The following is a 27,557-nucleotide window of genomic DNA, read 5'->3' as shown; positions in this document are numbered from 1 at the left end:
ACCACAGACAGTGTGTCAAGCTGATTAAAATGCCCACAGACCGGGAGAGCTGGACCTCCACTCTCTATTCACCCGACCCAGGCACGTCGCCACGACAACGAAGGACGACAAAGGGCTTTCTCAGGCTATTGAGTGCTGTGAAAGAACCATGCCTGTGTGTGAGCGTGCACGTCTGACTTGCAGTGGAGATGTGGCTGTACAAGCCGTAGGTGGTAATGTATGCAGACCATCCACAAACAAATGAATACGCATGCACGTCCCACTGCCACCTCCTTAGCATTCTGCCACACAATGACCATGACCAGCGCGTCCTAGATGACGTGATGCTTCATCGAGCATATGGCCAATCTGATTCCAAAACCCAAACTAGCCACAGAGAAGCCTGCTTTGTCTTTTTGTAAACAGAATGTAAATTCCTTTGTCCATCTTTTCCCCCTTTACTTTTGTAACAGCTCTGAAAATGATCAGGTTTGACTGAGATACTTTCTTTGAGTTGAATCAACATTGTTTTCTTTTACATTAAAGTTGCAGTGTGTAGAATTTAGTGACATAAAGTGGTGAAGTGCAGCTGAATACCCCTCACCTCACCCTCCTCTTCCAAACATGAAAGAGAACCTGTGGTAACCTTCAGTTTTCATAAAAACTCAAAGGGTGTTTAGTTTGTCCAGTCTGGGCTACTACAAGAAACATGGCGGCCTCCATAGAGAGGACCCCCCCCTGATGTAAATATAAAGTATTTTTTTTAAAAAGGGCCCATTCTAGGGTAAATAAAACAACAATTTGTATAATTTAGATGAAACACACTCGTGAAAACATCACTAGGACTATTTTATATTAAATTTCTGTCAATAGATCCCTTTCACCTAAATCTTACACACTGGACCTTTTTAAGTAAGTAACTACTTATCTCAGTGGTTTACGCAAGAAGAACAGAGTACTTTAATTTGGTCAGTGTCCAATTGCTTGATATTCATTTCAGCCTGGATGTAGGGAAAACATATATTTTTCCAAACCCAACAAATTCCATCCGTCAGCTCACTAAATTACATTTTGTCTTGTTTGTTTACAAAACATAATCCCCTTTTGATTTTACCTCACAACTTTTATGTGGATCAAAGAAATGCGATCAAATGGGTTAATTACCTCAACCAAGATTATGTTTTCTGTGTTTGTTTGTTAGCAGGGTTGTGCAAATAAACTGCTTAACCAATTTACATGGAATTTTGTGGAGGAGTGAGACACGACACTAGGAGGACCTCATCACATTTTGGTGTGGATCTTAGTCATCCAGGATTTTAATTTCAGAGAGACAGGGCGTTTATCAACTCTGAGAATGGTTCATGGATCTTAAAGGAAAAAAAAGTCATGCAATCAGTGTGAAAAATTTAGTGCTGATCCAAAGAAAAATCTTGATGTAGAGAATTTAAATGTGGTTTCATAAGGGGACTGTTGGGCCTTGATGGCAGTATGCGGCCCTTCTAGATAATTACATGTTAATCAAGCTTTCTTTGTTACAAGAAAAAAGCTCCATGATGGGAAAATTCACACTTTCACAAAACGTGTCTGTAGTCCTTAGTCCGAATAAAAATAGGTCATAGTTGAGGGTGAAGATATAGATGTATATGAGGCCAATAAGAAAGTATTAAAGATTTAATAGCATAACGAATTCAAACAATGTGTACACCTGCTATAAGCTGCTTCCACCAGCCCATGCTTTAAAATCCAGTGTAGAAGCAAATTGAAAGTTATTATTATTTATTTTTTTTGCTTTGTCATCCATTCGTCCTTTTCTCATGTTGTCTTCCTCGGTGTGGCCGACTGGCTGACTTTCCTGCGGGAGTCCAGAGAAATGAAGTCTGTAATTGTGGCAGGATTTGTTGGCTGCTGTCCATGCTGTTGTGGTACAACTCTGTCAGCAGAGGCTCTTTGTAAGGGTCTGACCACTGGCCACTGAACACGCTCTGTCACACACACACACACACACACACACACACACACACACACACACACACACACACACACACACACACACACACACACACACACTACTATTCATTTAATTGTATGGTCCCATTCAAGTTGGTTGACAATATGCTGTTTGAAGTAGGTTGGGTTAACGACCACGTTTTCCCATCGCACTATTTTCAAACATGCACTTTGAAAATTTATAACATATGACAATGAGACGACTCTGAATCAGCCTTTTAGTCTTCCATCCCTTCGTGCTCTGTCATATTGAATACATTTTAAATGTATCCTTGTTACCACGCAAACTTTCGAGAAGGCTGTATTTTACTGCTCTGGAGGGCCACTTGGGTCTTATGTTCGTTTGCTTTTTCTCTAGTTAAAATGTTAAATTGGCCCTCAGCTGCTATTGTCAATCATTTTCATTCTCTCTCTCCCTCTCTCTCTCTCTTGCCTTCTCTCCGTCTCATTAAGCCCATCTACCCCCTGCGTCTGCTTCCTCTTGACTGCTCTTTGATCCCTGTGCCTGTTGAATGTTGAACTGAAGAATTACAGCACCATCAGTTCCAGTCTGTCATATTTCCATGACAGCACCAGTCTCACCTTTCTCCCAAGTAGTCAAGGTCAGAGGGTCAAAGGCTTTTTGGTAATATGCTCAGAGAAACCAGTTGCACCTTGCAAAGAAATTCTCGATCTGCTCTCCTCTTTGACTGCCGTCCATATTGAGTGGAAATATGAAGATCCACATTGCATTATAACACAGTTACCCATATTAAGGATTTCAGAATATGCCAGTTGTGATGATTTAGAAAATAAAATATATAAATCTCAAAACTGTTCATTATAAAAATAAAGAAATATATAATAATAAAGACATTTTGTAAATTAACCAATAATTTGTGAAATAAATAGATTAAAAAAAAACATTCATTATTATAAAATGCTATTCCATGATCTGGTTTACGATTCTTGAGTTAATGTCCGATACATATTTTTTTATAAAAAAATATGTTTTATTTGTAATGTTAGTTAATGTTAGTCATAACAATTTTGGCACTGTATGTCCTGAGCCTTCCTCAGCAACTTTAACTCTTTGTTAGCTACAACAACCAGGGAAAGAGTTATCCCAGAAACATCTTCAGAATAAAAAAAACATTAATTCTCTTTTTCTCCTCATTAGACAAAGTTGGAAAAATGAAGGTTTGATTATTAGCATTAACAATGGCTCTGTTCCAGTGTCCAATGACAGTGTGACAGTGGGCCTACAAGTGACCTGAAGCAGATTAATGGAATTCAACCACCATTTATTATTGTACAATTTACACCCGTTCTTCTCCTCCTATGATATGTCAAAATGTCTCCTGTGATTATTCAATTATTTGATGCTGAAAACCTGTTGGTCAATAAAAAAGTAGTAAAGTTTAAAGTACATTATCTCCTCTTTTTCACACTGACATGTTGATGAAGTTGCCATAGTATCAGGAACAGCCATTTTGTTCTTCAGTGAAAATGCATTTCATTAATATAAGCTGCTTTTTGAAGGATAGAGATCATCAGTAACAGATTGCAGCAGATGAAAGCCCATTGGTCTTACAGTGGATGTCAGTTTGTGTGTGTCATGTTGTACCAAGCAGCCAGGCTTAACACCTGCCTTTCCCGGGGATAGATATACTGTCTCCAGGGTGAAAGGATCCTGTCATATATCGAGCGAAGTCAGTGTGTGTGTGTGTGTGTGGGCGTGTGCACATGAAAAAGTGTGTTGTGTCTCGGCACTCATGTAGATATGTGCGTGGAGTCTCTCTCCAAGGGAAGTGGCTTTTATCCTGTGTCCGTTCATCGCAGCCACTTGGTCGGAGAGCTGTGAAAGAGACACTATTCCCTCCAGCAGCAGACAGAGACCCCCTTCAGCACACCGGAGGCACCGAGAGAGAGACCCTCTGTGTCTGCATGTGAACTGAGGGGAGAGAGAGATGGCCATTGACCCTAAAGAAGGCAACGGAAATGGAGAGGGGCCAAACATGTGTACATCTGTCTCTCATAATATTAGCACTTTCACTGATATAACCATCTTAGTAGGGACACACAACCAGCAACTACACTGTATGTGGCTGTACGTAAGCTCATGCTTTAGCCGAGCATGATGGGATTAGATTTCCAAGATTGGAGATCTGCTGGTTATTATATTTAGCCTTTAGGGCTTGGGCACAACACCAGCTGTAACAGCAAAATTGTGCAGTGTAATCAGTTTATTTCAGTGAAATCACATTGATCAGTGGTTTTCTGGAGCCAAAGTAAATTTCTTGTTGCTTTTGAGTAACATTTCACTTTGACAAGCTATAGTCTGACTGTAGTCAACTGACTCAGCTTCCTTAACTTGCCACACATATAACTGAATGCAACCAATACACAGCCCATAATAGAATAGGGCAATAAATGCAACCAAAGAAAATCTTGGTTGACTGGAATCGTACCTGCTCCTTGACATTGCACTGAGTGCACTCTATTTAATAGACATAGAGCCACATTAATTATATATAAACATAAAAAGTATTTTATTAATTTGAACCTAAATACTTCAAGGTTTTCACCTATTGTTTTTGTTATTTGAACAAAGATCAGCCACAAGTGTGTGGAGCAAACTCCAAGTAAATGTTGAGTAAACATTAAATGAATTAGCAAAAGCAGTCTATTGGGTCAACTGAACTGCTGCTGATCATAATACATTCTCTCATATACTTTGCGATGAAGAGTGATGGTGGGCTATGCACACACTTTGACAACTGGAGTTACCTTCAGATGTCTTCTGTTTCTCAACAGGATACTGCCGTGCATGGTGCCGTGTATTCACACACACAGAGAGTGCAAATTGTGGTTTGCAGTGGAGCTGTTTTTGCTAGATTTGTAGAATGAAAACCAGCAGATAAGTGTATTTTCTGAACTTTAAGTCATCTGTATGATCAGCAGTCTCCTTCAACATTAAAAAGTCACTAGAGAAAACACAGCAAACCGTCCTGTGGGCGCCAGACATTTCAATGACGTGGTTCTTAACGTGACTCTATCAGCTTCTTGAATGTCACCCAAAAACATATGCCAACTCTGTCTGCTTTTAAATCAGTTACAAGTGTGTACTGGCAGATGCGTGTGCCTGTTCTTCATCCTCTCAGTAGTATCCTGTGTGTTGTCATTGATGGCTGATCTCATACAGACCGTCTGCTACCCTCTCTACTGTACTCTCTGGACGGGATCCACAGATGCTCATTTTGCAGAGTCTCGGGGCCCCGGGCGAGACGCCAGCCGACCCACCAGGACATAACAATACAAAGCAGTGCTCCATGGCTCCGGGCCCATTGTCCCCCACTGTCCCCGTGCTGCTGACCCCACATATTTTATGAAGTCTTAGGCATTCCAGTGGGCTGTCATGGGTCATTAGCAGCTTTAGAAATGAACTTGCACAGCAGACTCTCTCAGTGATTAATTAACAGGGGCAGAGGGAGAACGTGAGAGCGATGGGAATGGTTAGGGCAAAGGTTCACTGATGGGTCCACATTCTGAGGAGCGAATAGAAATCAATAAATACACACACACACTGTTGATTGGGTATGTCCCACCTGCTCTCAACTAAAAGAAAGTCATAGTTCTGGGTTTAAGTGGAGAGTTTAGTCAAACTTTCCACTCTGATATGATTGCAGCTCTGAAGAAATCCCTCATATATCGTCTGTTTATTCTTAAATCTTTGCTTGAATGTGAATATTTACTCCATAGTGGCTTTGTGACCACCACATCCCCTCTCCAATTCAGCTGACAGTCTAATGGGCTACTAGTGGTTATTTATAGTTTGTTGGACTGTGCCCCATGGACAAACAGGCCGCATACCAGAGACAACTGATGAACTCTTTAGATTGTTGGTGAACAGCATGGGAGGAACCGCCCCTCTGAAGGCTGGATGAGGTGTTTGTATTACTACGAAACGCCTCCTCGTGAAAAGGAAAAGTAGATGTTCCACTTTCACAAGACTGGTGAAGTTTACAAGAATAATGTATTTGTTCTGGCTATCAGCTCAGAGGTAAAAGCGTGCTGATTCATGCTACTGTAAATTCACAAGTAAGTGTAAGAGTTCTCCTTTAGATGATGGATGAAGTGAAAATGTCGCAGACCCTTAAAAGGTCTTGGATGTCAAGAGAAATATTCCAGATTGGACTTCCCCTCTTCGACTTCATCGACCACAGCTGGATTTCTTGTGTCTCTGTTCTTCCCCTCCATCTCAATTTTGTCCCACACCACAGTTATTCACTGTGATTTCATGGTAGTTCGTAGGAAGCTATCAATGCTGGTTGGTAAGAGGAAGTTCCCATGGCGATGGGGTCGCAGTAGGCTATAAATATGTTGACTGCAGCATGATGACCGGTCAAAGAGCAGGTGAGGAAGCCTGCTCGGAGTGGCAGTGAGAATTTGTCTAGAATAGTTCCCAGGCTTTCTGTTATGAGAACAAAAATCCAACTGAACAAGTTTTAAGCTTACTTGACTCTGCAATTGTTTAAAGTTGTATTTGAACCCACTGAATGCTTTGCTTAAGAAAGTGCTATATTGTCCCTTATCCCTCCAGCCTCATAATTGCTTTAGTTGTTTTCAGTGGCATGATGGTCTCATTTTCTGTCATAAAAATATATTTTCCCACAAAACCCAGCCCCCTATCTCAAATAGCCCCTTGCTCACGTGTACATTTGCCCAGCTCCTGCTATTTGCAGATAAAAAACTCTCAAGTGTTTGAGCAGGTTATCCACTAACCAGATGGTCATTGGTTCCATCCCATGCTTCCCCATTCCACATGAAGTGTCCCTGGGCAACACACTTAACCTCAAATTATTATCTGTGATAGATAAATTGCTGCACTGAGATTCTGTGTGTGAATTGGTGAATGGCAAAAAGCACACTGTAAAAGTGCTTTGAGTGGTCATGAAGAGTAGATAAGAACTATATAAATACAACCCATTCACACGATTGCTCTCCTTTTTACTCAAGCTGTTTCTGTGCAGTTTTTGACTGAAGGCAATCTGAAATTAAATAAAGAAATAATGCTCTGAAACGCTCACTTTTCTGTTTCTGTGAGTTTTCAGTTGAAAGGTTGTTTTACTGGTGTCGTTTTATTTTGACTGAGGTCGATCTGTGGAACTTGTGGGTTATCGGCCAACCCGCGGATCACTTTTGGTCAGGTTTGACCTGCATCTTCGGTTGATGCAAGTTTTGGAGGTTTTGTTAGCTGATATCATTGCATCACTTTTATGACTTTATTATTCTTCTTTAATTGTGTGTCATGCCATATTTTACCATTGGCTTGAACCTGTAATTGTAGACTGTGCTTTAATATCTATAATGGAACGGATTGAAGGCACATTCACAGTATTGTGGACAACAGCTGCTGTGTGTGCCTCACATTATTTCTATTTTATATTGTGTGTTGTGGAGCTGTGGTGCACCGAAAGTTCAAATATGTTGCACTTCAACCTGAGCTGATGACTTTTATGGCCGCAACTAATCGCTGACCACTCCTTGACCTGATGGACAAAAATGTCAAAACTGTACAATAATACATCTCATACTGAGACCAGATCAGGATTTAGTGCATGGCACCTCCAGGAATTCTTTAACAGTGTGGAACATGCAGCTCAAGAAGCTTTCACTCTGTCCCACTGTACAACTACACTGTGTACATCTACTGAGCCAGCTTCTCTGTGAGGCTGTACAGCACCGAATGAGCTAAATGTTAACAGCAAAATGTGCAGCAACAGGAAATTAGTTTGAAACATACTTGTAAGCTGATTGTATTTCCTGTTAACAGAATAAGTAATTGTTTTAATATCTGAAAAGTCAGGAATATGTTTGCACTAAATATTTCAGGAGAATTTCCCAGACAACAGATTTGTTTCCAACCAAGCTGAACAATATCTACTTGCAGTGACTCCAAACCAGCATTATTTTATTGGTTAAGGTAAGGGAAAGTTAATGATCTGGTTTAAAACAGAAAAATCATCCTGACCATATACATTTCACAAAAAAACACAAAAATAACCCCACAATCTTTTCGAAACCTTAGTCACTCACAGTCCTTCTGTTGCCTACACCTAACCACAGGAAACACTGGATATGAAGCCTGGTTTCTTATGTAACACTCATGCACTCTGTGCCATCATCTTCCCCTATGGCTGCTCAGGTGCTGTATAACCATTCATTCATTAAAAAATCGTTGGCCTCTGAACATGATCCAGCAGATTTAGTTTTAACATTTTTTTATTCAAGATCGTAGTCTTTCACTATAAGAGCAGGACTTTTAGATTTCACTTTTGATTTTCTAATGCTTTCTGTCAAAATCATGTGGTCACACTCGAATACCCCCTACTTATGCTTGGATTTGCTCTGCTTGCGCTATGCCTGTGCTCAGATTGTGCGCTTGCGCTCAGATATTTCGTTGCTCGGAAATATTTTCTACGCTCTATATTCAGCTCTCGCACTCAGGCTGCTTCTGTGCACCTCTGTGGGTGTTTTAGCTTTGATTCCATGAGAGTGAAGGTCAGTATAACTGGGTTCGTGCAGTACCACTCTCCACGGCTTTATTACTACACTGGCTTCTCGTGAGAGGCCGCACTCACAATAAGGGCGGTACGATTGTCATCACTACACCTGGCATTCTGTTGGTTGGGGAACAGAGGAGAAATCCAAGGGCAGACTTGTCACGTGCGCACAGAAGCAGCATGGGCACGAGGAGAAGAGCTAAAGCTTTGTTCAAACAGCAGAGTTTGAGCACAAGCAGAGGAAATCCAAGCACAAGCAGGGGCTATTTGAAAACAGAGTATTGAGTGAAAGCATAACAAAATCTGAACGTGAAATCAATGAGTCATGCTCTCAAACTGAAAGACCAGTTATTATGTTTCCAACAAAGCTTATTTGCTGTTGTAGTTTAGTTGTATAGAAACATGTTCGTAGGAGACAACATAGCTGAGGGGAGTTCTGCTGGGGAGTATGAGCTCTTTTCTAAAAAGAGCTCATATCTGAGAGCTCAAGATTTTCATAAAGACTTTTCCTCCACTGTCTCTAAGGACTGTGTGAATTTTCAGCCCTGTTTAACAGACTGCCTGTCTCTTTATACATTCACACACACACACACACACACACAAACACACACTGAGCTCAAACCCTCTGACAGTGGGCGTGGAGGTTATTACTTATTATACTTCTTATTCTGCTCATGAATAAGTAAAGCGCAGGCCTGAGACACACTCAGCCCACTTAGCAGACACATACTAAGACACCTGCTCCTTGATGGCTCCGGGTTATATCCACCCACACCCACACACAAAAACACACACACACATTCACACCCACGCACAAATACAAATTCCCGGTCTCCTCCCTTTCAGCCCCTCCTTGTCTTTGTCCTGATTGCAGCCCCAGGGGGTAGACAGTTAGGTGAGATGGCATTGCATGTCTAATGTCTTATAGCAATCTATTCACACTTCAAAGTAACAGAGCTCAATATTGCATTTTTATGAATATCACACTCATGATACACTCAGACACATGGCAATGTTCTTCTTTTCGTTCTCTGAGTTGTGGTTAATAAATAATCTGACCAGGACTCAGTTTTAATATGAAATCCGAGTCGGGCTTTTTTAGAGCTCGCTCCATACGCTGTGTGTACAGCACATATTTATTTATTTGTATGTGATCGCTTCTCAGCGAGGTCAGTGAAAGGTCTGAGGAACCTCTTCAATATTTAAAGGTGTTTTTATCTCTAATGCGAAGGCTCTCAGTGTCCGCAAAGCACTCTCCTCAGAGGTGTTGAGTGATGGCTGTGGAAATGGGAAATGTGAGTTGTTGTTGTTTTGAATGTTCCACATGTGAGTGATAGTCTGGCTGCTGGTGCTTGTCATCCAGGGAGCACAGCGAAGTTTTAAACACTGAGCGTGTGTAATCATGAACCAGATGTTATAACATTCTGAAAAACAAGGTGTGGAGAGTCATCGTGTATCTTGCTCACCGTCTGTCACTGAGTCACGTCTCAGTCTGTCTCTTGTCTCTCTCTGTTTTTACAGATTATTAATCATTCACAGAGAGAGGAAAGAATGGGATATGACTCCAGGTGATAAGGTGAAGGAAGACTTCTGCTCAACAAAGGCAATAGATGGTGAGATGTTATTTCCAAATGTATTTGGATCTTGCGAACTGCATTTAAAGAAGAAGGTTGGCAATATTATATTGAATTTTTAATATATAAAAACAACCTCAAATCTCACGAAAATACCAAAAAAACAAAGTGATAGTCTACTGGCAACACTTTCATCTTCTCAAGCCAAGGCGAGGCACTGAAAAACCCGCTTGGTACCAAGCTAAGGACAACAAATTGGGGAAAAAACTATTTTATGTAAAACAGTAGGGTGCTGTGGATTTTACACAATAGTGCATTTGTTGAGAATAGACTTGGTGTGTTAGCATGTACGCAAATTGATTGACATAAAATAATCAAAGAGGAACATATCCCCAAATGCAACAGCATGGCTCCTTTAGATTCAGTTTTTTTGTCACATTACAGCATGCGGTACAGGGAAGTGAAATGCCACAGTCAGGGGATGTTTAAAGTGCAAATTGTGCATATCTGTCAGTCAGTACTATGGATTGAAGTGTTTTTAATTGGTTTTAGACAGTGGAGCTTGATAGCAGCTAGAAAAACATATTGGGCTTTCCTACAAGTATAATACTTGTTAGTATTTTTCACAGAAGATAAACTAAATATGAACAGTTTTTCTTTAACAATTTCTGTCGAGGTTGAATTGAATATCAACCGTGTGTGTGTGTGTATGTGTGTGTGTGTGTGTGTGTGTTTCTGTGTGTAATAAGAGCATTTTCCTGCTAGCTCACCACATCTTATCATTTTCTCAGCCTTAAACCTAAGCTTTCTAAAACTCTTAAACTTGTACTTTACTCAGCTACATGGAAGCCGCTTTAGCCTCATTAAATGTTGATGTTTAACCTCAGACATCTGTTCGTGCAGCGCTGTAACCCTGCTCTGTTTTTCCCTTCAGAATATTTGCCATGCTACATGGGAAGGCTTTGAACTCCACCCTGCTCTTGCTCCTCATCCCCATCGTCTTTGTTTCCGCCCATGGTCGCTCCTACCCCTGTTTTTCCCGCAATGACACCGAATTCCAGCACCTGGTCCTCCACCCAGACCCCTCTGTGGGGACGGTGTACGTGGGGGCCAGGGACCACCTCTTTCAGCTGGACGGATTAGACGGACTCCGGCTGGAACAAGAGGAGATGACTGGCCCCGTCAGCGACAGCAAAGACTGTCTTCCCCCGGTCACTGAGTTCAACTGTCCTCAGGCCAGGAGAACCAGTAATCACAACAAACTACTGTTGGTGGACCCAAAGGCGTTGGAGCTGATCACTTGCGGCAGCGTCCACCAGGGCACCTGCCAGAAACGCAAGCTGTCATCAATAAAAAAGGTTCTCTTTTCCACTGAGAGGCCTGTGGATACTCAGTATGTTGCGGCCAATGATCCATCAGTGTCAACTGTTGGGCTGGTGGTGGGTTTCCGTGGCGGGGAAAGGACAGTAATGTATGTGGGTAGGGGCTACACCGCCAGCCACCCACCCATCTCCACCCGCCACCTGTCATCAGTGCCCATCTTTTCCTACGAGGAGACAGCTAAACTGGCTGTAGCCGGGCGCCTGTCGGAATATGACCACCATTTTGTGACGGCATTCACACGCCGCACATATGTGTACTTCTTGTTTTACCGCCGAGACATCAAGTCTGCATCAAGGGAGTACCGCACCTACGCCGCCCGAGTGTGCCAGGATGACACCTCCTACTACTCATATGTGGAAGTTCCTCTTGTCTGCCGATCCCCAACCTCTCCCTCGAGGACATACAACCTGCTCCAGGCAGCCCAGGTACTTCTACGTGTATATACTTATACTTATCGTCCACGGAGCAACAATGCAAAATAGCCAGTAGTTGAATTACTTTCTTTGTTGTCAGAGAGCATGATTTTCAAGTCTTGTTTTCAGAAATGGGTTTCCATCAAATGTTCCACCTATACTCTCTGTGTAACTTTCCCAAGATGTTCCCATGCTTTTGTTGCAACAGGTGGGACAAGGTGCAGGCCAGCAAGGCGAGGATCTGCTGGGAGTCTTCTCCACCCACATCAGCTCCATAAACAACAGTCCCTTGGATGCCTCGGCCCTGTGCGTTTACCCTCTGGATGAGCTTGACAGACACATTGACTCCACCCGCGACCTCTGCTACACCCAGGATGGGCTGGTGGAGGGAAAAGAAAAGGTGGCCTACATAGAGTACGAGGTCAAGTCCAGCTGTGCCAACCTGCCCCTGGTAAGCATACAGGAGAGTAAGGGGTTCGTCCTGATGGCGACGCTGACATTTTCTCTAATGGAAGGAAAGCAAATATTTCTGGGTTTTTAAAACAAGGATTCTGTCAATAACCTGCTCTTCTGAAATTACTCTTTCTCTCTGGTAACATCAGCAGAAATGCCTGCTACAGGATTTCCTCTCTGTGTTTGTTACAGTATGGATAATTGCCTGGGCTATCATTATGAATTATTTCCTACCTTGAGTATATTGACTTACTTGGTTTCAGTGTTCTAAAAAAAGACAAAACAGAGAGAACATAAAACCAAATAACAAGCAATTGCTTCACAGTCAGATTAGGTTGAGAAGCAGGAATAAATCATGGCTATATGGATGGTTGGAAGTCTTGTAATGAGTTGTTGAAAAACCCCAGTGCTTACAAATGCCCCAGGAGTAGTTTTGCCCAGCTGCAGCCCTCCAGTGCCCGCCACCCCCCTCTTCCCCCCACCCCGCTGCCCTGCATCCGCTCTGGTCCTGCCAGCCCTCAGAACCATTTAATGGGATCGTTAGGGATCAATAAAGCAAACTAACCCTGAATCAGCTGGGCTGCTGCTTAATGAGCTCTGACAAGGAAGGATTGGAGTTCTTTTGAAACCCACTGACATAAGAGGACAGAGAGTGAGAGAAAGGAAGGGGGGAATGGAAACATGGGAATAGAGAGAATGTTGCACAGACAGTAACAGGGAGAAAACGGAGACAAGTTAAGAAAAAGAAGACAGGAAAGATGTAATCTGTAACAGTCCCCCAGAGATCTTATTTTTTTAAATAAACAAAGTACAAAAATAAACACAAAAAAAAATAGATCTCGTTCTACATCCTCCGTCAGGCCAATTATCTGCAGCCAGAGCTAAAGCAGGATTTTAAGTGCTTGCTTGGCCCAACCCAAAGAGCGAGTCCTCTGAATGAGTGTGTTTTAACCTGTTGTGCAATCTTCTTACGATGAATTAAGAGGATTCTAAGGCTCTGGGGCAATAGAATACAAACCACTTAACAAAGCTTTCTGTTGTGGTCTGATTTTTGTAGAATACCCTAAAGGCGTATCCCTGTGGCTCTGACCACACCCCGAGTCCAATGGCGAGCCGGGTACCTCTGGAAGCTAAAACCGCGTGGCGCACCTCATCCGTCCGTCTCACTGCTGTGGCCGTCAGTGTCAGAGACGGACACAGCATCGCCTTCCTAGGAGACGCCAAAGGGACTCTACACAAGGTAGCTCATCCCATTCGCTGTTATACATATTTTTATTTTTGTGCCAGTTTCCTTTGGGCCTTTATCCTGCCACAGCATGCACTAGGTGGCAGGCAGGGAGCACGCCCTAGGAGAAACAGTGCATCACAGGGATAAAAAAGATCTGTGTATCGTGGGAATATTTAGACCCTTAGACAATTTCTTATTAAGGTAGTTTCCACATTTCTGATTCACTGCAACCGCACAAGTGGTGGGGCTTACTGAATGTTGTGATCCGGATTGCCTTGCCCTTGAGGCTGTTATCTTCTGCTCCTTTTAAGGATATCCATGAATCATTCCTCAGAAAAGCTAACACACCTGACACCACATAAAACATTTACCATCAATTTCAGGCATTTTTCTGTCCAAGTCTATGCTGCTTGTCCAAGTATTTATGCATCGCTATGTGACTACAGCCTGGAAGATTCCAGTCGTTCTGACATTCACAGTGTTCCAACATACACATACCGGCATACCGACATGATCCCATGCTTAATGCATTTGCTTTTTGTTCTCTGGGCTTCAGCGTGTGATTGTTGGAGACTTGATGCATTTTTGTGCTACTGGAGTACGTTTCTTTGCAGGACTGGTGGAATATGTGGCCCAAAATAGATTTGTGGTTTTGGTCTCACCTTTACCAAAAATAGCTGTATATCACCACCTTCTGCACAGATCTGATAGTTACATGTAGAGATACGAGGTTTGGGGACATAACTCTGCTATGAGCTGTTGTGTGTGTGTGCGAGCGCATGTCTATCTATAGTTATCAGGGCCTATTTTGTTTCAGTACCATCATTGTGAGGAAATTTTGACTTTGTGAGGACATTTTGGCTGGTCCTCACAAATTCAATTGGCTGTTTGAGGGTTAAGACTTGGTTTTATGGTTAGGTTTAGAGTTAGGGTTAAGCATTAAGTTGGGATTGTTAAGGTTAGTGTAAGCGGCTAGGGAATGCATTATGTCAATGAGTGTCCTCACAACTAAAGACAGACGTGCGTGTGTGTGTGTGTGTGTGTGTTTTTGTGTGTGACAGAGCGTGAACGAGAGAGCGAGTGTGCGACATGGAGCCAGACACAATATTTTTAGGGAGCAGATCAAAGCAGCACCCCATGTAGTGTAGCCATCTGAAGTAAGCTATTGTAACAGGATTATCGTATCACAGCAGGTCAAATTCCACAGCATCCAAATACACCACTGTGTGTGTGTGTGTGTGTGTGTGTGTGTGTGTGTGTGTGTGTGTGTGTGTGTGTGTGTGTGTGTCTCTGGGGGACAAAATTTGAGCCAATTTAATCTCAGTTTCAGCCCATCAAAGGAAGTGTTGGAGTTAAAGGAGAAGTTCAACATTTTTCGAAATATTCTCGCTGACAGTTTGATAAGAAGACTGATGCCAGAGTCATATAATTCTGCCTGTGCTCCCTCTGCACATGACCAGAGTCCTCAGAGACGATAGCCAAAAACTGAGTCATAACTCGGTCAAATCTCAACACGTATTTAGTTTCAGTTACACTGGATATTATTGTCTCAGATGTACCGTAGGGATAAACATCTATAAATCTTCTTAGAAATCATAGAACAACTAGAACAATCATAGAATCAGCCATGAGCACATACCTCCACCAAGGGCCAACAGTCCCCTTAAGTTCAATCAAGCTGCACCAAATTGCACACACTTGAAAGTGAAAAAGTGAAAATCTTTAGGGATCTGCCCCCTGATACAGACTTTTTTCTCCATGACCTTTTGCGTAATTTTGCTGATTAACAAATAAATACACAAACTAGATTGGCACTCAGTAGAGTTCACCTCTGCCAAGGCCCAACAGGCCCCTGATGAAACCACATTTAAATTCACTTGGATTGGATCTGTACCAAATTGCACACACTCAATGTTTTTCAATACAGATTAATCAATAATTCTCTGAGAAATCAATTGAAATGTTAAAAAATACTTGCAATGTAAAGAATATGTTATTGGATATCAGATTTTGCATAATCCCACTAACTAACTAACAAACAAACGCGCAGACAAAAACATAACCTCCTTGATAGAGGTAAAGATGCTTCTTGACTTGGTTGAGTATGAAAGCAATCCAGTGATAACTGTCTGGGGAGGGTGAGGCTGTACATTTTACTACATGCCACTGACATTCACACAGGAAAACGATTGCTGAGGATGTCCTCCACCTCTTACGTAGAAATCGCTTCATGATGTTACACCTCCTCCACAGATTAACAGTCAGTGTTCATGTGTATGTTGTTAAAGATGTGTTGACTTAAAAAAAAAAGCAAACATCCTTTACTACATCATCATATTCTAAAATATTTAATACCACATGCAAATCAACAAGCTGCATAATGGTTTTTCAGTCACCAAGAATTAAGTGGTGAGTGCCTCCTCTTAATGGGACCCTGACTCTCCATTCTGCTCACAGTGATCAAGTGAGGGCTTCATGGAAAGAGGCACGGAAACCTCTGCTAATCTCATTAGCATGAGGTAACATGAGAGTTTGAAGGCCTGGGAATCACTTAGGCCAGAGGTGTCTTCCTGTGCTTCATATTAGATTTGACTGTGTGGTAATCACATTCATGGCCACTTCTGCTGCGATCCTGCACAAGTGTGATTTGATTTGCTTCGGAGCTGTAAGCTGATGAAGATATTCCCCCTGCCTCGTTTTCCTTTTTGTCAGCCCCTTCATTTTAGCGCTGCAGTGTCAGGAACACTTTTGTCTAAAAATGCCTGTTTGTAGATACAGTATAAATCCTTTTGATATATTTATACTCATTACACCACATTTTCTGAATTGTCTTCTTTTGCCTCTCCAGGTGTATCTTGGTCGAGATGGCAGGGTGGAGGTGTATGCCAACTCCACCATTCATCCCAACTCACCCATTAACAGTGACCTGCTGTTGGATCAGAATGGAGCACACATCTACATCATGACCAAAACCAATGTAAGTCTACAAAGCATGCAATTAAACACTTTTAGACAGGTTGTAAATATCATCATCCGTAAAAATAAACATGGGAAACCCAGCAGTTTATGTTCGTAAGTAAGCATTCACAGGTTTCATATGTTTTGAACTACTCAACAGATGTATACACAGTCACAACCTTCTAGTCCATTCATCCACTCACCCAGATGTCTCCATACATGAGACTGAACATGGTTTGTCATTCAGCGTTTGGCTCTGACACTTCCTCAAGCTGTGTGGCTCTCGCTGAAAAAGAGGCTAAAGAGTATGAAAGAAAACAGAGAGGCCAGCTGGCGTCAGAGGTCAAAGGTCGCTAACCCCACTGTGCTGTGACAGACATAACAATGGTATTGATTAGGGAAAGTGGCCTCTATTGTGCTGGCACACTCCCTACAGAGTGTCTCTGTGTGTGTAGCTATAGATGCTGATGAATGAGTTTGGGAAAGTGTTCATCTTTACATTGAATGACTTGTGTTACTGCTTGACTGCTTCACACTTGAATCCAAATGTAGACCTGCAGGATAGAGTTCCATTGATATTTCCATGTAAAAAAAATATGATTACAAAAACTGTCATCAAGCTACTGGCAGTATGTTATATGTGAGCTGAGGTTTTGTCTCTTGATTCAGAAAAAAAACAATACATTGTTAAAGGGGGCATTCTGGTATATTTCCCCCTGGGCCCCATCTTTATATATGTGGGTTGTATGTGAATGTGAATGGAACTAACAAAACCTTTTGGAATTGTTCCAGGTGATCGCTTCCACAGTCAGCCCTGACACAGCGTGGCTACAATTATATCTTGTGGGGCAACTGCAACAGTCCACAAAGTGTCCTCTTAAAGTTTTGTTGTTTGAGGCTTTGTTGTTAAAGCCTCAAATTGTTATTCGGAGTTTGGCAACATTAAACATGCCTTTCCCAATAAACACAGGGTCCAGGTTCGATTTGACCTACCACCTACTTGGCATTAGGTTGGGAGAGTTATCTTTAGTATAAAATTACTTCCTATACACAGTTTCAAGCTAAGTTAGTCCATTGATTATCATGTAAGTAGTTGTACTTCATCATTGATGATTTGACACTGTTATGTCATTATTTACATATTTTTCCAAACATTCATGTAGCCATGAATGTTCTATGTCACTTATCCTTTTGACGGTTATGTGGGGGACCTGGAGCCAATCCCAGCTGACATTGGGCGAGAGGTGGGGTACAACCTGGAGAGATCGCCAGCGTATCATAGGGCCAAACATACAGAAACCAACAACCATTCACACTCACATTCACATCTACAGTCCATTTAGAGTCTCCAATCAACCTAACCCCAATTTGCATGTCTTTGGACCGTGGGAGGAAGCTGGGGTACCTCAGGCAAACACAGGGTAAACATGCAAACTCCACACAGAAATACCCCAGCCGAACCCGGATTGGAACCCTCTTGCAAACAATATAGAAAATGTAGCACAACACATGCACTATAGAGAGTTGTCTCAAAACAAAGGATTTAATAATGAAGCAATAGTCATTCAGCTCACTCAGTTAGTGTGTAAATCTATAACACTATGAGGTTGGCAAACAAAGAAATCCATGGTGTTCTGGAGTCCTTCCTTTCTAAGGGACTCAATGAGGGACTCGGATTTCTTTGAATCGAAAATGTTGACAGATTTAGCCAGTGACTTTGAAAAATATAAAAATGTAAATGATTATTTCAGCAGAAATTTCATGAATTATTTGTTTTAAACAAGTTAATTGAATGATTGCATTATTAGATTCAGTAGTCCATAACACAGTGGAGACAAGAGAAGGTGAAACTAAGCAGATGACAACTGGTAATGGAGATGGAAATATGCTTCTGAATACTGACCCAGTCACTGATCTGTTGTTTTCAGGTAGAGAAGCGCCCGGTGGCAGAATGTGGAGATCACCTGGACTGTCAGTCCTGTCTATCGGCTAATGACCCCTACTGTGGCTGGTGTGTCCTGGAGGGAAGGTGCGTCAGTGTGCATATGTTGTTGAAGAGTAAGGGGGGAGCGACTGCAAATGAGGTCCTTCACAGGTCGAAATATTTGCCCGAAACCGAAAAGACACGGGAATGTTCTACCCGAACCTGACCCAGGACTTGTCTATCATTTTAAAACTGGGATTGGGCCTGTGACGGACCGAGAAACACCGCCGGGAGATCGGCAGCTTTCTCCCCTTATACTCATACATTCAGGTTTTATGTTTTTCCTCTCTTGCGGATTGAAATATGGCATGGCTAACTAAATCCACTCGTGATATCAGATTAAAAGTCAATTATCGTCATGGTGACGGACGACAAAGACAACCCTTGTACTATTAGTTTACGCACGCACGCACACACACGCACACACACACACACAGACCTGGGGCCTGACTGACTGCATAAAATGCGGATCCAAACCCATATGGGTCCTGGGTGAAGACGTCTTCTCTCATGCACAAACACTCTGGCCTTGTCTCTTTGGTATTTCAGGTGTGGCCAGCAGTGGGAGTGTCAGCGAGGGTCCCAGCAGGGCCAGTGGTTGTGGAGTTTCAACCAGACGCAGCAGTGCCTCAGTATTCAGCACCTCAGCCTCTACAACATCAGCCGCGGGGAGAAAACTGATGTAATGCAAGGGAACAGATGGGACTAATTCACTGTCTTAACCATTCCAGTTGTACTTCTATAAAAATATTGAATTTGCTTTGATCTCTGTCACTGTTGTGGTTTTTTTCATCATTTCATTATTTGTCCTGTCTGTTTCCCGTTCTGTCCCCCTCCCACAGATTACAGTGTCAGTCACGGGTCTCCCCAGTCTAGGAGAGGGAGAGTTCTACTCTTGCTTCTTCCAGGACACAGAAAGTCAAGCTTCGCTCACTAACACTGGTGTCACATGCTCCACCCCCGATGCCAGCAGCCTCCCCCCCATTGGCTACGGAGATGGTAAGAACATCTTCACCGTGCCCAATCAGTCAACTTTATTTGGACATTTATATACAAAACATGTTTGATATTTGAGGGTTTCTGAGGTTGTCATATGGAGACCACTGATTTGTTCCACTGCAGAATTTGTGATGGTGACCCTGTCACTACGTTTCATCAATGTGACGGTGGCAGAGACAGAATTTACCTTCTACAACTGCAGCTTGGTTCAGGAGCTCTCGGGACGCAGGCCGTGAGTACACGAATGCACGTCACTCGACACGTACTATCAAGTCTAGGCTACATCCACACTGCCACATTTTCGTTTGAATACGGATACGCCTGTTGTCCACACTACTCCAGAATTTGAGAGCAGAGAACGTTGATGTTTGGGAATGCTGCTGGACCCGTTTTAGTTAGAAATTACAGTTTAACAAGTAAAAGACCTGGTAGTGCAAGTGAAAGACACAGAATATTTTATTCAGATAATCTTAAGTATGTTTGAACATAGTATGAAATGTTCTAAAGATTGTATTTTTTATTTTTATTATTTTTTGTTTCCTTCTTCTACCTGCACTCCTGCTGCGTGCACTTCCAGATGCCAAGGGTGCGTTAGCAGTCACTGGGGGTGTAACTGGTGCATCCACCAGCACATCTGCACACACAAACGCACCTGCAGCCACGGAGTCACCATCTACAACCAAAATGTGAGTTCACGTCTTTGACTGTATTTAGATGTGCTGTATGCACAGTGGATTTCAGGGTTGTGTGCAGTGTATTTAGGATAAAACCCAGTGTTTATCATACTGCATGTGTTGTTTGTTTGCATTGTTTTGTGTCGTGTTATGTTTTATTTTTGCCTCTTTATTATTTTTTTCTACCATGAACCTTTCCTTATGTCACTTTTAAGTTGCTCCTTATTGTATTTGCATTACCCTTCTGTTTTATCCTAATTTTTTCTCCTCCCCTGCCTTTTTTTTCTTGTCCTCTCCACCGCATGTTCACTTGTGCTTCTCCATCATCAAGTTCAAACCGCCAACACCCACCATCCCACCACCCACCAGAAAACTGACCCCTCTACCCCCTACTGCACGGGCTGCTACAACAACAGCCACCCCCACAACAACAGCAACAACAGCAACAACAGCAACAACCACAATAACACAGCCACCACCCACAGAGATACCTCCCCCAACCACAGCAGCTGCACCTTCAGTTGCCACCACCACGGTGACATCACCCACCAGCCCTAATGCTGAGTCTACAGACCCCCTTACCCTGGCCACATCTTCCCCCTTTGTCAGGACACAGGTCACCACCGTCCACACCGATGTCACGACCATAGACGGGTCCCTTTCTGATGTGGAGAGAGCGACAGAGGGAGATGGTGCCCCCACAAGAGGCTTTTCAGAGAACGACTTAAATATCACTGATTTAACTGCATTACCCAGCATTACTAGTGGCCAGGTAGACCCTGAGCTGAGACTCTTAGAGCTGTCTGGCGAAGCAGTGGGCTCTTCCTCAGACGTGAGTTCAACTACGTCCAGCGAAGTGGCTCTTTTAATAGACCTATCTGTTGATGACAGTAAGGACTCTAAAGAGACTGACTCACCTGCGTGGTTGACTGAGTTGGAGAAGCCAGAGGGAGACACTGAGGTGGAGCCTGCAACAACCTATGTTGCGGGTGGCAGCGAACACTCGGCCGTCTATACACAATCACCTAAAACCGTTGTTGACCTCGACTCTGGTTCTGAAACAAACTACCAGTCCGATTCTACGACTGATTCTTATTTTCTGGTGAGTGCAGACACCATGTGTGCAGCTGGTGTGGAGGTGCTTGAATCCGGAGTTAGACAATGTAGGAAAGATGCACATTGTTCTGTCTGAAAGTTAGATGAGAACCTAAACACCATATTCCTCTTTGTCTGTTAAATATGAAACTATAAGAGGCGGGCAGCTTAGCCTAGCTTAAGACGTTTTCACACCTGAAAGTCCAAACCAAGGTTCACATTGTTTACATTTAATCTGGTTAGTTTTCTCTAATAAAAGTATAAACACGACCAACGTGGAACTTATAAATTGAAAACAGAATTGAATTGAATACACTCTGCTTGGCTGTGAGTAAGACCATTGATACCTTCTGTCTCTGCACGTAGCTTGAGGGTTACTCTCTACTAGGCGTCACCTTTTCTTAAATTGTGATTTAGTAATTGTGGGACTCTGATATTCCTTCATATCTGTTACATGCTTTTAAATTTAACTTGTTGAAACCTGCAGCAACTCTTAAACAGAAGTGAGAGTGGTATCTATCTTCTCATCTAACCTCCAACCAAAAATGTGAAAGTGCATATCCTAAAAAAATTACCATCCCTTTAAAACACTTTACTGGATATTATATTTTGAATTGAAGTTCTGATCTGCTCTGAATGTACAATCGAATGCTGACAAGGCAGAATGCAGTTATCTTTATTAGCTTGCCTGTCAATAAGAAAAGACGGGCAGAAAATCAATGTAATTTCAGATGTGAGGATGGACGTGGGAAATTCAAGGCACTCATCTGAGGGAGCGTATTGACTCGGCCTCCCTCACCAAATCATCTCTGTTCACCTCCATCAATGCTCGCGGCAAATAATAATAATGTTGCACAGACAACACCCATTACAGGGACAGCTAAGCTGCTATCACTTTTGTCTTTGAACACAACTCTTCTTCACATACATTTGCATGTGTGTCTAATGTGTGTATATTGCAGTGTGTTTTTGTGTTGATACCGGCCTCTGTTTGGCTTTTTTCTTAAGTTCCCTAATTATTTATTTTTCTTTCCAGTCCCATTTTCTTTTTTGTTGCTCTTTCACTTCAGATACATACATCCTATACTAAATAAAAAGAGCAACAACACAACATGAAACTTAGGGATGACACTACCACCCCATTATCCATAAGGCAAATGTACATTTTTGGTGGATGGGACAAAAATGCCATACACCTGATACAGTACTAACTGTCATATTTTAGTTTTTGTTTTGGAGGAGTGACTCTCTGATGATGCTTGGAGCGAGCACAAGTACAAGCCCATGGTTATTAAACATTGGCTCTTTAGAATTAAATGAACCCAGACGCATGTGTATGAAGTATGGCTGCACACAAGAGTGTTGATATTTCACGCTATAATGGTTGACACTGTATCATCAGGAATGTCCGTGTGTGGAGAAAGTTCAGGACTCCTCCCTGCTCCCTGTCAATGTGGAGAGGAAAATCACTCTGGTGGGACAACATCTAAACCTGTTTCAGGTAATGTTACCATCCAGCAGAGAAATACTATGTTAAACTTGTATTCATCTGAAGTTAGAATTAAGAAACTGTTCTTTGTTGGCTGTAAAAGTGAATTCATGTTTTTGCATGAATTGCAGCCTCTACCATTGGAAGACTTACTCTGTATCCCTGCTGACAAAGTTTGTCATGTCTGTCTGTGGTTGTCTACACTCAGGACGGGGACTTGTACTACGAGTGTGTGTTGGACGTTGAGAATCAGTCGGTGGTGGTGGACGCTGCAGTGGAGCCGCATGCTACCCAGTCATCAGTCTTCTTTATCACCTGCCAGCCGCACCAGGTCAGGAAATTAATGTGAAGTCGTAATTTATCTCAACCCTTCAAGTCTTGAAATTTTGACAAGGATGTTAAATGTATTAATTCACAGCAGTGACCTCTTAGTGTCTTTTAGCTGTTGTTCTAAGTGATAGTATGTGTTTGTCCTGCATGTGCTGTCTTACATGTGTCCAACATCACTCTTCTTAATATTGCAATGGATAATTTAAATGTTTATAGATGGACCTCCTTTCTTTGTCCTCACCACTGTGTCTCTTTGTCCCATGCAAACTGCACAGATTCCTTTCTTTTATGTATGTACAGTCTGGAAATGCAACGTACCGTCTTTCATGAGTTGTCTATGTATAATCTGAGTCACCATTGTGCTGCAGCAATACAAGACTAAATCCATAAACTGTTGTCGATAGCTAATCTGATTGTCTGTCTCAACCTGATGGAGTGAACCCCACCCCTCTGGTGTTATTCACAATGAAGACAAATCATCAACAACACAGGTCACAGACAAACGTTACACCAATGAAGCAGCGCCATGCTTTATTAACAAAAATCACTCAACGGTGATTATGTGGGTTCGCATGTGTGTGTTTCATTAGCTCTCGTGAGCTGATAATGTGACACATATCGCAACTGCTGTACACGTGGCTGTGCATAACATCAACTCGTATAGTGCATCACATGTAGTGCTTAATGTGTATGTTTGTTTCAGTATGCCTACTCTGTCTTGTTGGAGGAATACCCAGCCATGATCAACGTGCGGAGAAAAAACAACTTCCTCATCGACAGCGCTGAGGATCTGTACGGTGAGAGCAGTGTAGTGTGTTTATGTTTCTTGCGTGTGTCTCTTTATGAGACATCACATGTTTTTGCACACATATATTACATATTTCATATGAAAGTATTGTAACATTGTTTCTTTTTCCTGTCTCCCCCTTGTTTCAGTGACTCTGTTCAACTGTTCAGTGGGGCGGTCGGACTGTAGCCGATGTCGGACGGCCGACCCTAAGTATGGCTGTGTTTGGTGTGGCGGTGCTGCCAGCTCTCGCTGTGTCTACCAGGACTCCTGCACAGATGAGATCAAACACACCTGCCCTGCACCTGTCATTCACTTTGTAAGAACATCTCTTTTTTGAAGATCGTGACTGCAAAACTATGAGAAATGAGAGAAAACAGGGAAAGAATTAAACACATAATGATTTGTATTTGTGTGTGTCCATTTGTGTTAGAAATGTCAGAGGAAAGATGTCAGTCTTCATATTGTTTTGACTGCTGAACTGGTTTAACTGTCTCTTGTCTGGATGTTTACTTACCAGGAACTCCTTTTGATTTTGAAAACCTTGCTCTTGTTGATTTCACGTCATTATCCTGCATGGAAAAAGTATTCTGCCTGAAATGATAATTTCAAATGTTTACTTTTAAGTACAAGATGCGTCTTACTTGACTCAAAAGTCCATTCTCAGTTTGTGGCACTGGAGGCTTCAAGTTTGCACATTACACTTGTGTGACTTGGTTACTGATTGTTTCCAGATAAGTTAATAAGTCCACTGGATTCACAATAGGCTAGAGAAGCTCCACCCCCTTCCATAGATGTGGGTGAAAAGAGCTGTTTTGTATCAAACTCTGCAAATTCAACATTCTGCACATTGACACATCAAAATGAACTAGAATGGCATTCAGAAGAGCACATACCTCAAGTTATTATTATGTTATTATGTTTATTATTTTTATCAAGTTAATCTTATGGTACGCAAAGCAAGCTACTTAAGTTATCGAATAAATGCAGTGAAATAAACACAATCTTTCCTGAATTAGTAGTGAAGTATATATATGGAGTAGCATTGAACTCAAGTTAAGATCAAGTACCTCAAATCATTAACAGAAAGAAATAAACAAGGGGATTGTGTTTCAGTTGGACCCAGTTTCCGGCCCCGTGGAGGGAGGCACAGTCGTGACTATTTCAGGCTCTAACCTCGGCCAGAGAGCTGAAGACATCCAGAGCTCTGTCACAGTGGCCGGGTTTCCCTGCAGCGTCATCCACAGCCGATATGAAGTCTCCTCAAGGCAAGTCGTCCTTACACCTGAACACAAGCACTGCTTGTAAAATGTTTTCCATGATTTTTTTTATCCATAACAATCTTTATCTTGTAGAATCGTGTGTGAGACAACGAGAAGCAGAGGAGAGAAGAGCGGCCAGGTCTCAGTCAAAGTGAGGGGAGGAGGTCTCGGGCTGTCGGCTCAGATCTTCAGCTTCCAGGTGAACGCAGCTGTTAGTGTGTTGACATGGAACTATGTTATATGCAGAAAAATCTAATTATGCCAAGAATCGGACTTTGCCTTTACATGCACTGTTGTAACCTGGTTACTATAAATCTATCTAAATGTCAATAATCAGAATAGTAATGAAATTTCTACTCTATCCTTGAAGTGTAGTGGTGATACACTACAATGTGTGTGTGTGGCCTGATGATGCAGTAACAGGAGGGCAGAGCATCATTTTACAAACAGTTAAAGTTTAAACTGACTTATTTATAGACTCACGCTGGCAACATTGTGTTACTTTCACTTTTGGTCGGACTCTTGATTTAAGACACGACTGTGCATATTTTATTTCTCAAGGGGAAATCTAACAGTGGAAATCAGGTTCTCCAATTCCCTACCAATTAAGGATTTACTTCCTTCGGAGGATGCAGGCTTCCTGGCCCATGAAGGAGACCGCAAAGGCCGAACGTAAATCATCCACAGTCTTTAAGTTATTGCTGTCAACTGCTCACCCTGCCCTTATTCCTGTTGGACATGACAAGAAAGACATTTTCACAAGCACTTAAAAAACAAAGACAGCTCCGGGACGTTTTTTCACCAACTTCACAGGCGGCGGTTGTTCTGATTTCTGCCATGTTCTCCCCTGGGTGTGGTTCAGTTCCATACTGTATATAGGAACACAGTCATCACTGTTGGGCTTGGACCAAAACACACTGAAGAGGACCTCGTTGACACGGGGGTTCCCTTGGTCCTGATGCGCCTCATCTGAATTGTCAGCATTGAGAATGAATGGATTTAACTATAAATGTAGCTGTTTAATGTCCAAATGTGTTTACCCATTAAAAAAAGTGCTCACACAGAAGATTTCTGACCAATCAAGCAAACGACATCTCGAAATGGCGTTTGTTAATTAGGCTTCAGCTGAAATTGTGCTCTGTGAAATGTAATAGAACCACTGCAGCACAATGACGTAATAACTCATCTCCTGATTAACACCACAGTAAAAGGGAGGTTTGATTAATTGATTGGCCCAAGTGACAAGCAGATGAATTGTACGAGCTGGCTCTGAGGAAACCCTCTCGTGTTTCCCAGAATGCCCTGGTGACTTATTTATCCTGCCAATAAATCACCCGCTCAGTATCACATTATTGATTATACATTTTTTCTCTCTCTCTCTCTCTCTTGTGTATCTTTGCATTTCATCCTTTTTTCCCTCTTCTCCTCCTTCTTGTCCGTCCTTCATCAGGATCCTGTACTGAGCAGCATCTTCCCCAAGAGAGGACCCAAGGCGGGGGGCTCGCTTCTGACCATCAGAGGCCGCAGGCTGAGCACTGGACACCCGAGTGAGGTCAGCGTCCTGATTGGCGGAGTCCCCTGTATGGTGTAAGTGCCTCTTGTTAATCATAGTAATAAAAAAAAAAGGTCTTTATATCCCAGTTTAAGGTAAAAGTGTAAAAATGTCAAATGTCTTTGTCTCAGGCTGAACATCCGGGAGGATCAGATCAGCTGTCTGGCCAAAGGCAGCAACAGAACCGGAGAACACAGCGTCACTGTGCGGTTTGGTGGGGCAGAGCGCCACCTGAAGGGTTTGGTCTATCATTACACCCCCAACCCAAACATCACAACGGCTGCTCCAACCAAAAGCTTTTTCAGGTGCAGTGGTGGAATGTAACTATTTGGATTTAAACAACCCCCCAAATACTGTAGACAGGCCTACACCCAAATACACTGACCGAGGCAGAATAGATATTAATGGAATCTATGGATCACTGTTGTCTAATGACTGATCTTTTATTAAACTATGTGACTAGATACTGTAGTATAGACCAGTGTTAATATTATTACATTTAAGCAGCAAAAACTGAAAATTTATTGTAATAATCAATTTCACACTCCAAACTTTTAATATTGTGATTCTCCAGAGGGAACCATGTTTGGTGGGCAGTTTTGATGGTGCTGGATTTATCCTGAGCCCAGTATCTTCACTGGTTAAACTGAACCTGTTTGCTGTGCAGGTTAATAAGGCTCCTGTAAGATCACCGTCTCACATCAGAAGATTGAAATGATGAATGAAGCTACTTATACAGTCAGTAATATAGCCACAGTGGCTGTAAGCTGCAGCATGCCATATCAATACTTATATACATTATACATATATTATAAATAAATATTTTTTTATATATATATAATAAT

The 27,557-nt window shown here is 42.3% G+C and overlaps 1 protein-coding gene across 2 annotated transcripts in view; it reads left to right on the top strand.

The window, feature by feature from the left end:
* Positions 1-27,557, top strand: part of LOC118111347 (plexin-B1-like) — a 67,513-nt gene that overhangs the window by 21,058 nt on the left and 18,898 nt on the right. The window contains exons 2-20 of one of the 2 annotated variants that reach the window (XM_047340394.1): positions 10,053-10,144; positions 11,040-11,913; positions 12,110-12,352; positions 13,412-13,594; positions 16,431-16,559; positions 18,469-18,569; positions 19,074-19,206; positions 19,367-19,523; positions 19,647-19,755; positions 20,101-20,209; positions 20,529-21,299; positions 22,695-22,793; positions 22,990-23,112; positions 23,815-23,908; positions 24,048-24,217; positions 25,015-25,166; positions 25,254-25,359; positions 26,611-26,747; positions 26,844-27,017. In XM_047340394.1, coding sequence (XP_047196350.1) covers positions 11,050-11,913; positions 12,110-12,352; positions 13,412-13,594; positions 16,431-16,559; positions 18,469-18,569; positions 19,074-19,206; positions 19,367-19,523; positions 19,647-19,755; positions 20,101-20,209; positions 20,529-21,299; positions 22,695-22,793; positions 22,990-23,112; positions 23,815-23,908; positions 24,048-24,217; positions 25,015-25,166; positions 25,254-25,359; positions 26,611-26,747; positions 26,844-27,017 — 3,854 coding nt within the window. In that variant the 5' untranslated portion in view covers positions 10,053-10,144; positions 11,040-11,049. The remainder of the gene's footprint in view (positions 1-10,052; positions 10,145-11,039; positions 11,914-12,109; positions 12,353-13,411; positions 13,595-16,430; positions 16,560-18,468; positions 18,570-19,073; positions 19,207-19,366; positions 19,524-19,646; positions 19,756-20,100; positions 20,210-20,528; positions 21,300-22,694; positions 22,794-22,989; positions 23,113-23,814; positions 23,909-24,047; positions 24,218-25,014; positions 25,167-25,253; positions 25,360-26,610; positions 26,748-26,843; positions 27,018-27,557) is intronic. The other variant, XM_035159853.2, reaches the window with a different exon arrangement.

The sequence above is a fragment of the Hippoglossus stenolepis genome, chromosome 6 (assembly GCF_022539355.2).
Source record: "Hippoglossus stenolepis isolate QCI-W04-F060 chromosome 6, HSTE1.2, whole genome shotgun sequence".
In the NCBI taxonomy this organism is placed as follows: Eukaryota; Metazoa; Chordata; class Actinopteri; order Pleuronectiformes; family Pleuronectidae; genus Hippoglossus; species Hippoglossus stenolepis.
The sequence above is the reverse complement of the archived record's forward strand: the minus strand, read 5'-3'. Positions and strand labels throughout refer to the sequence as shown.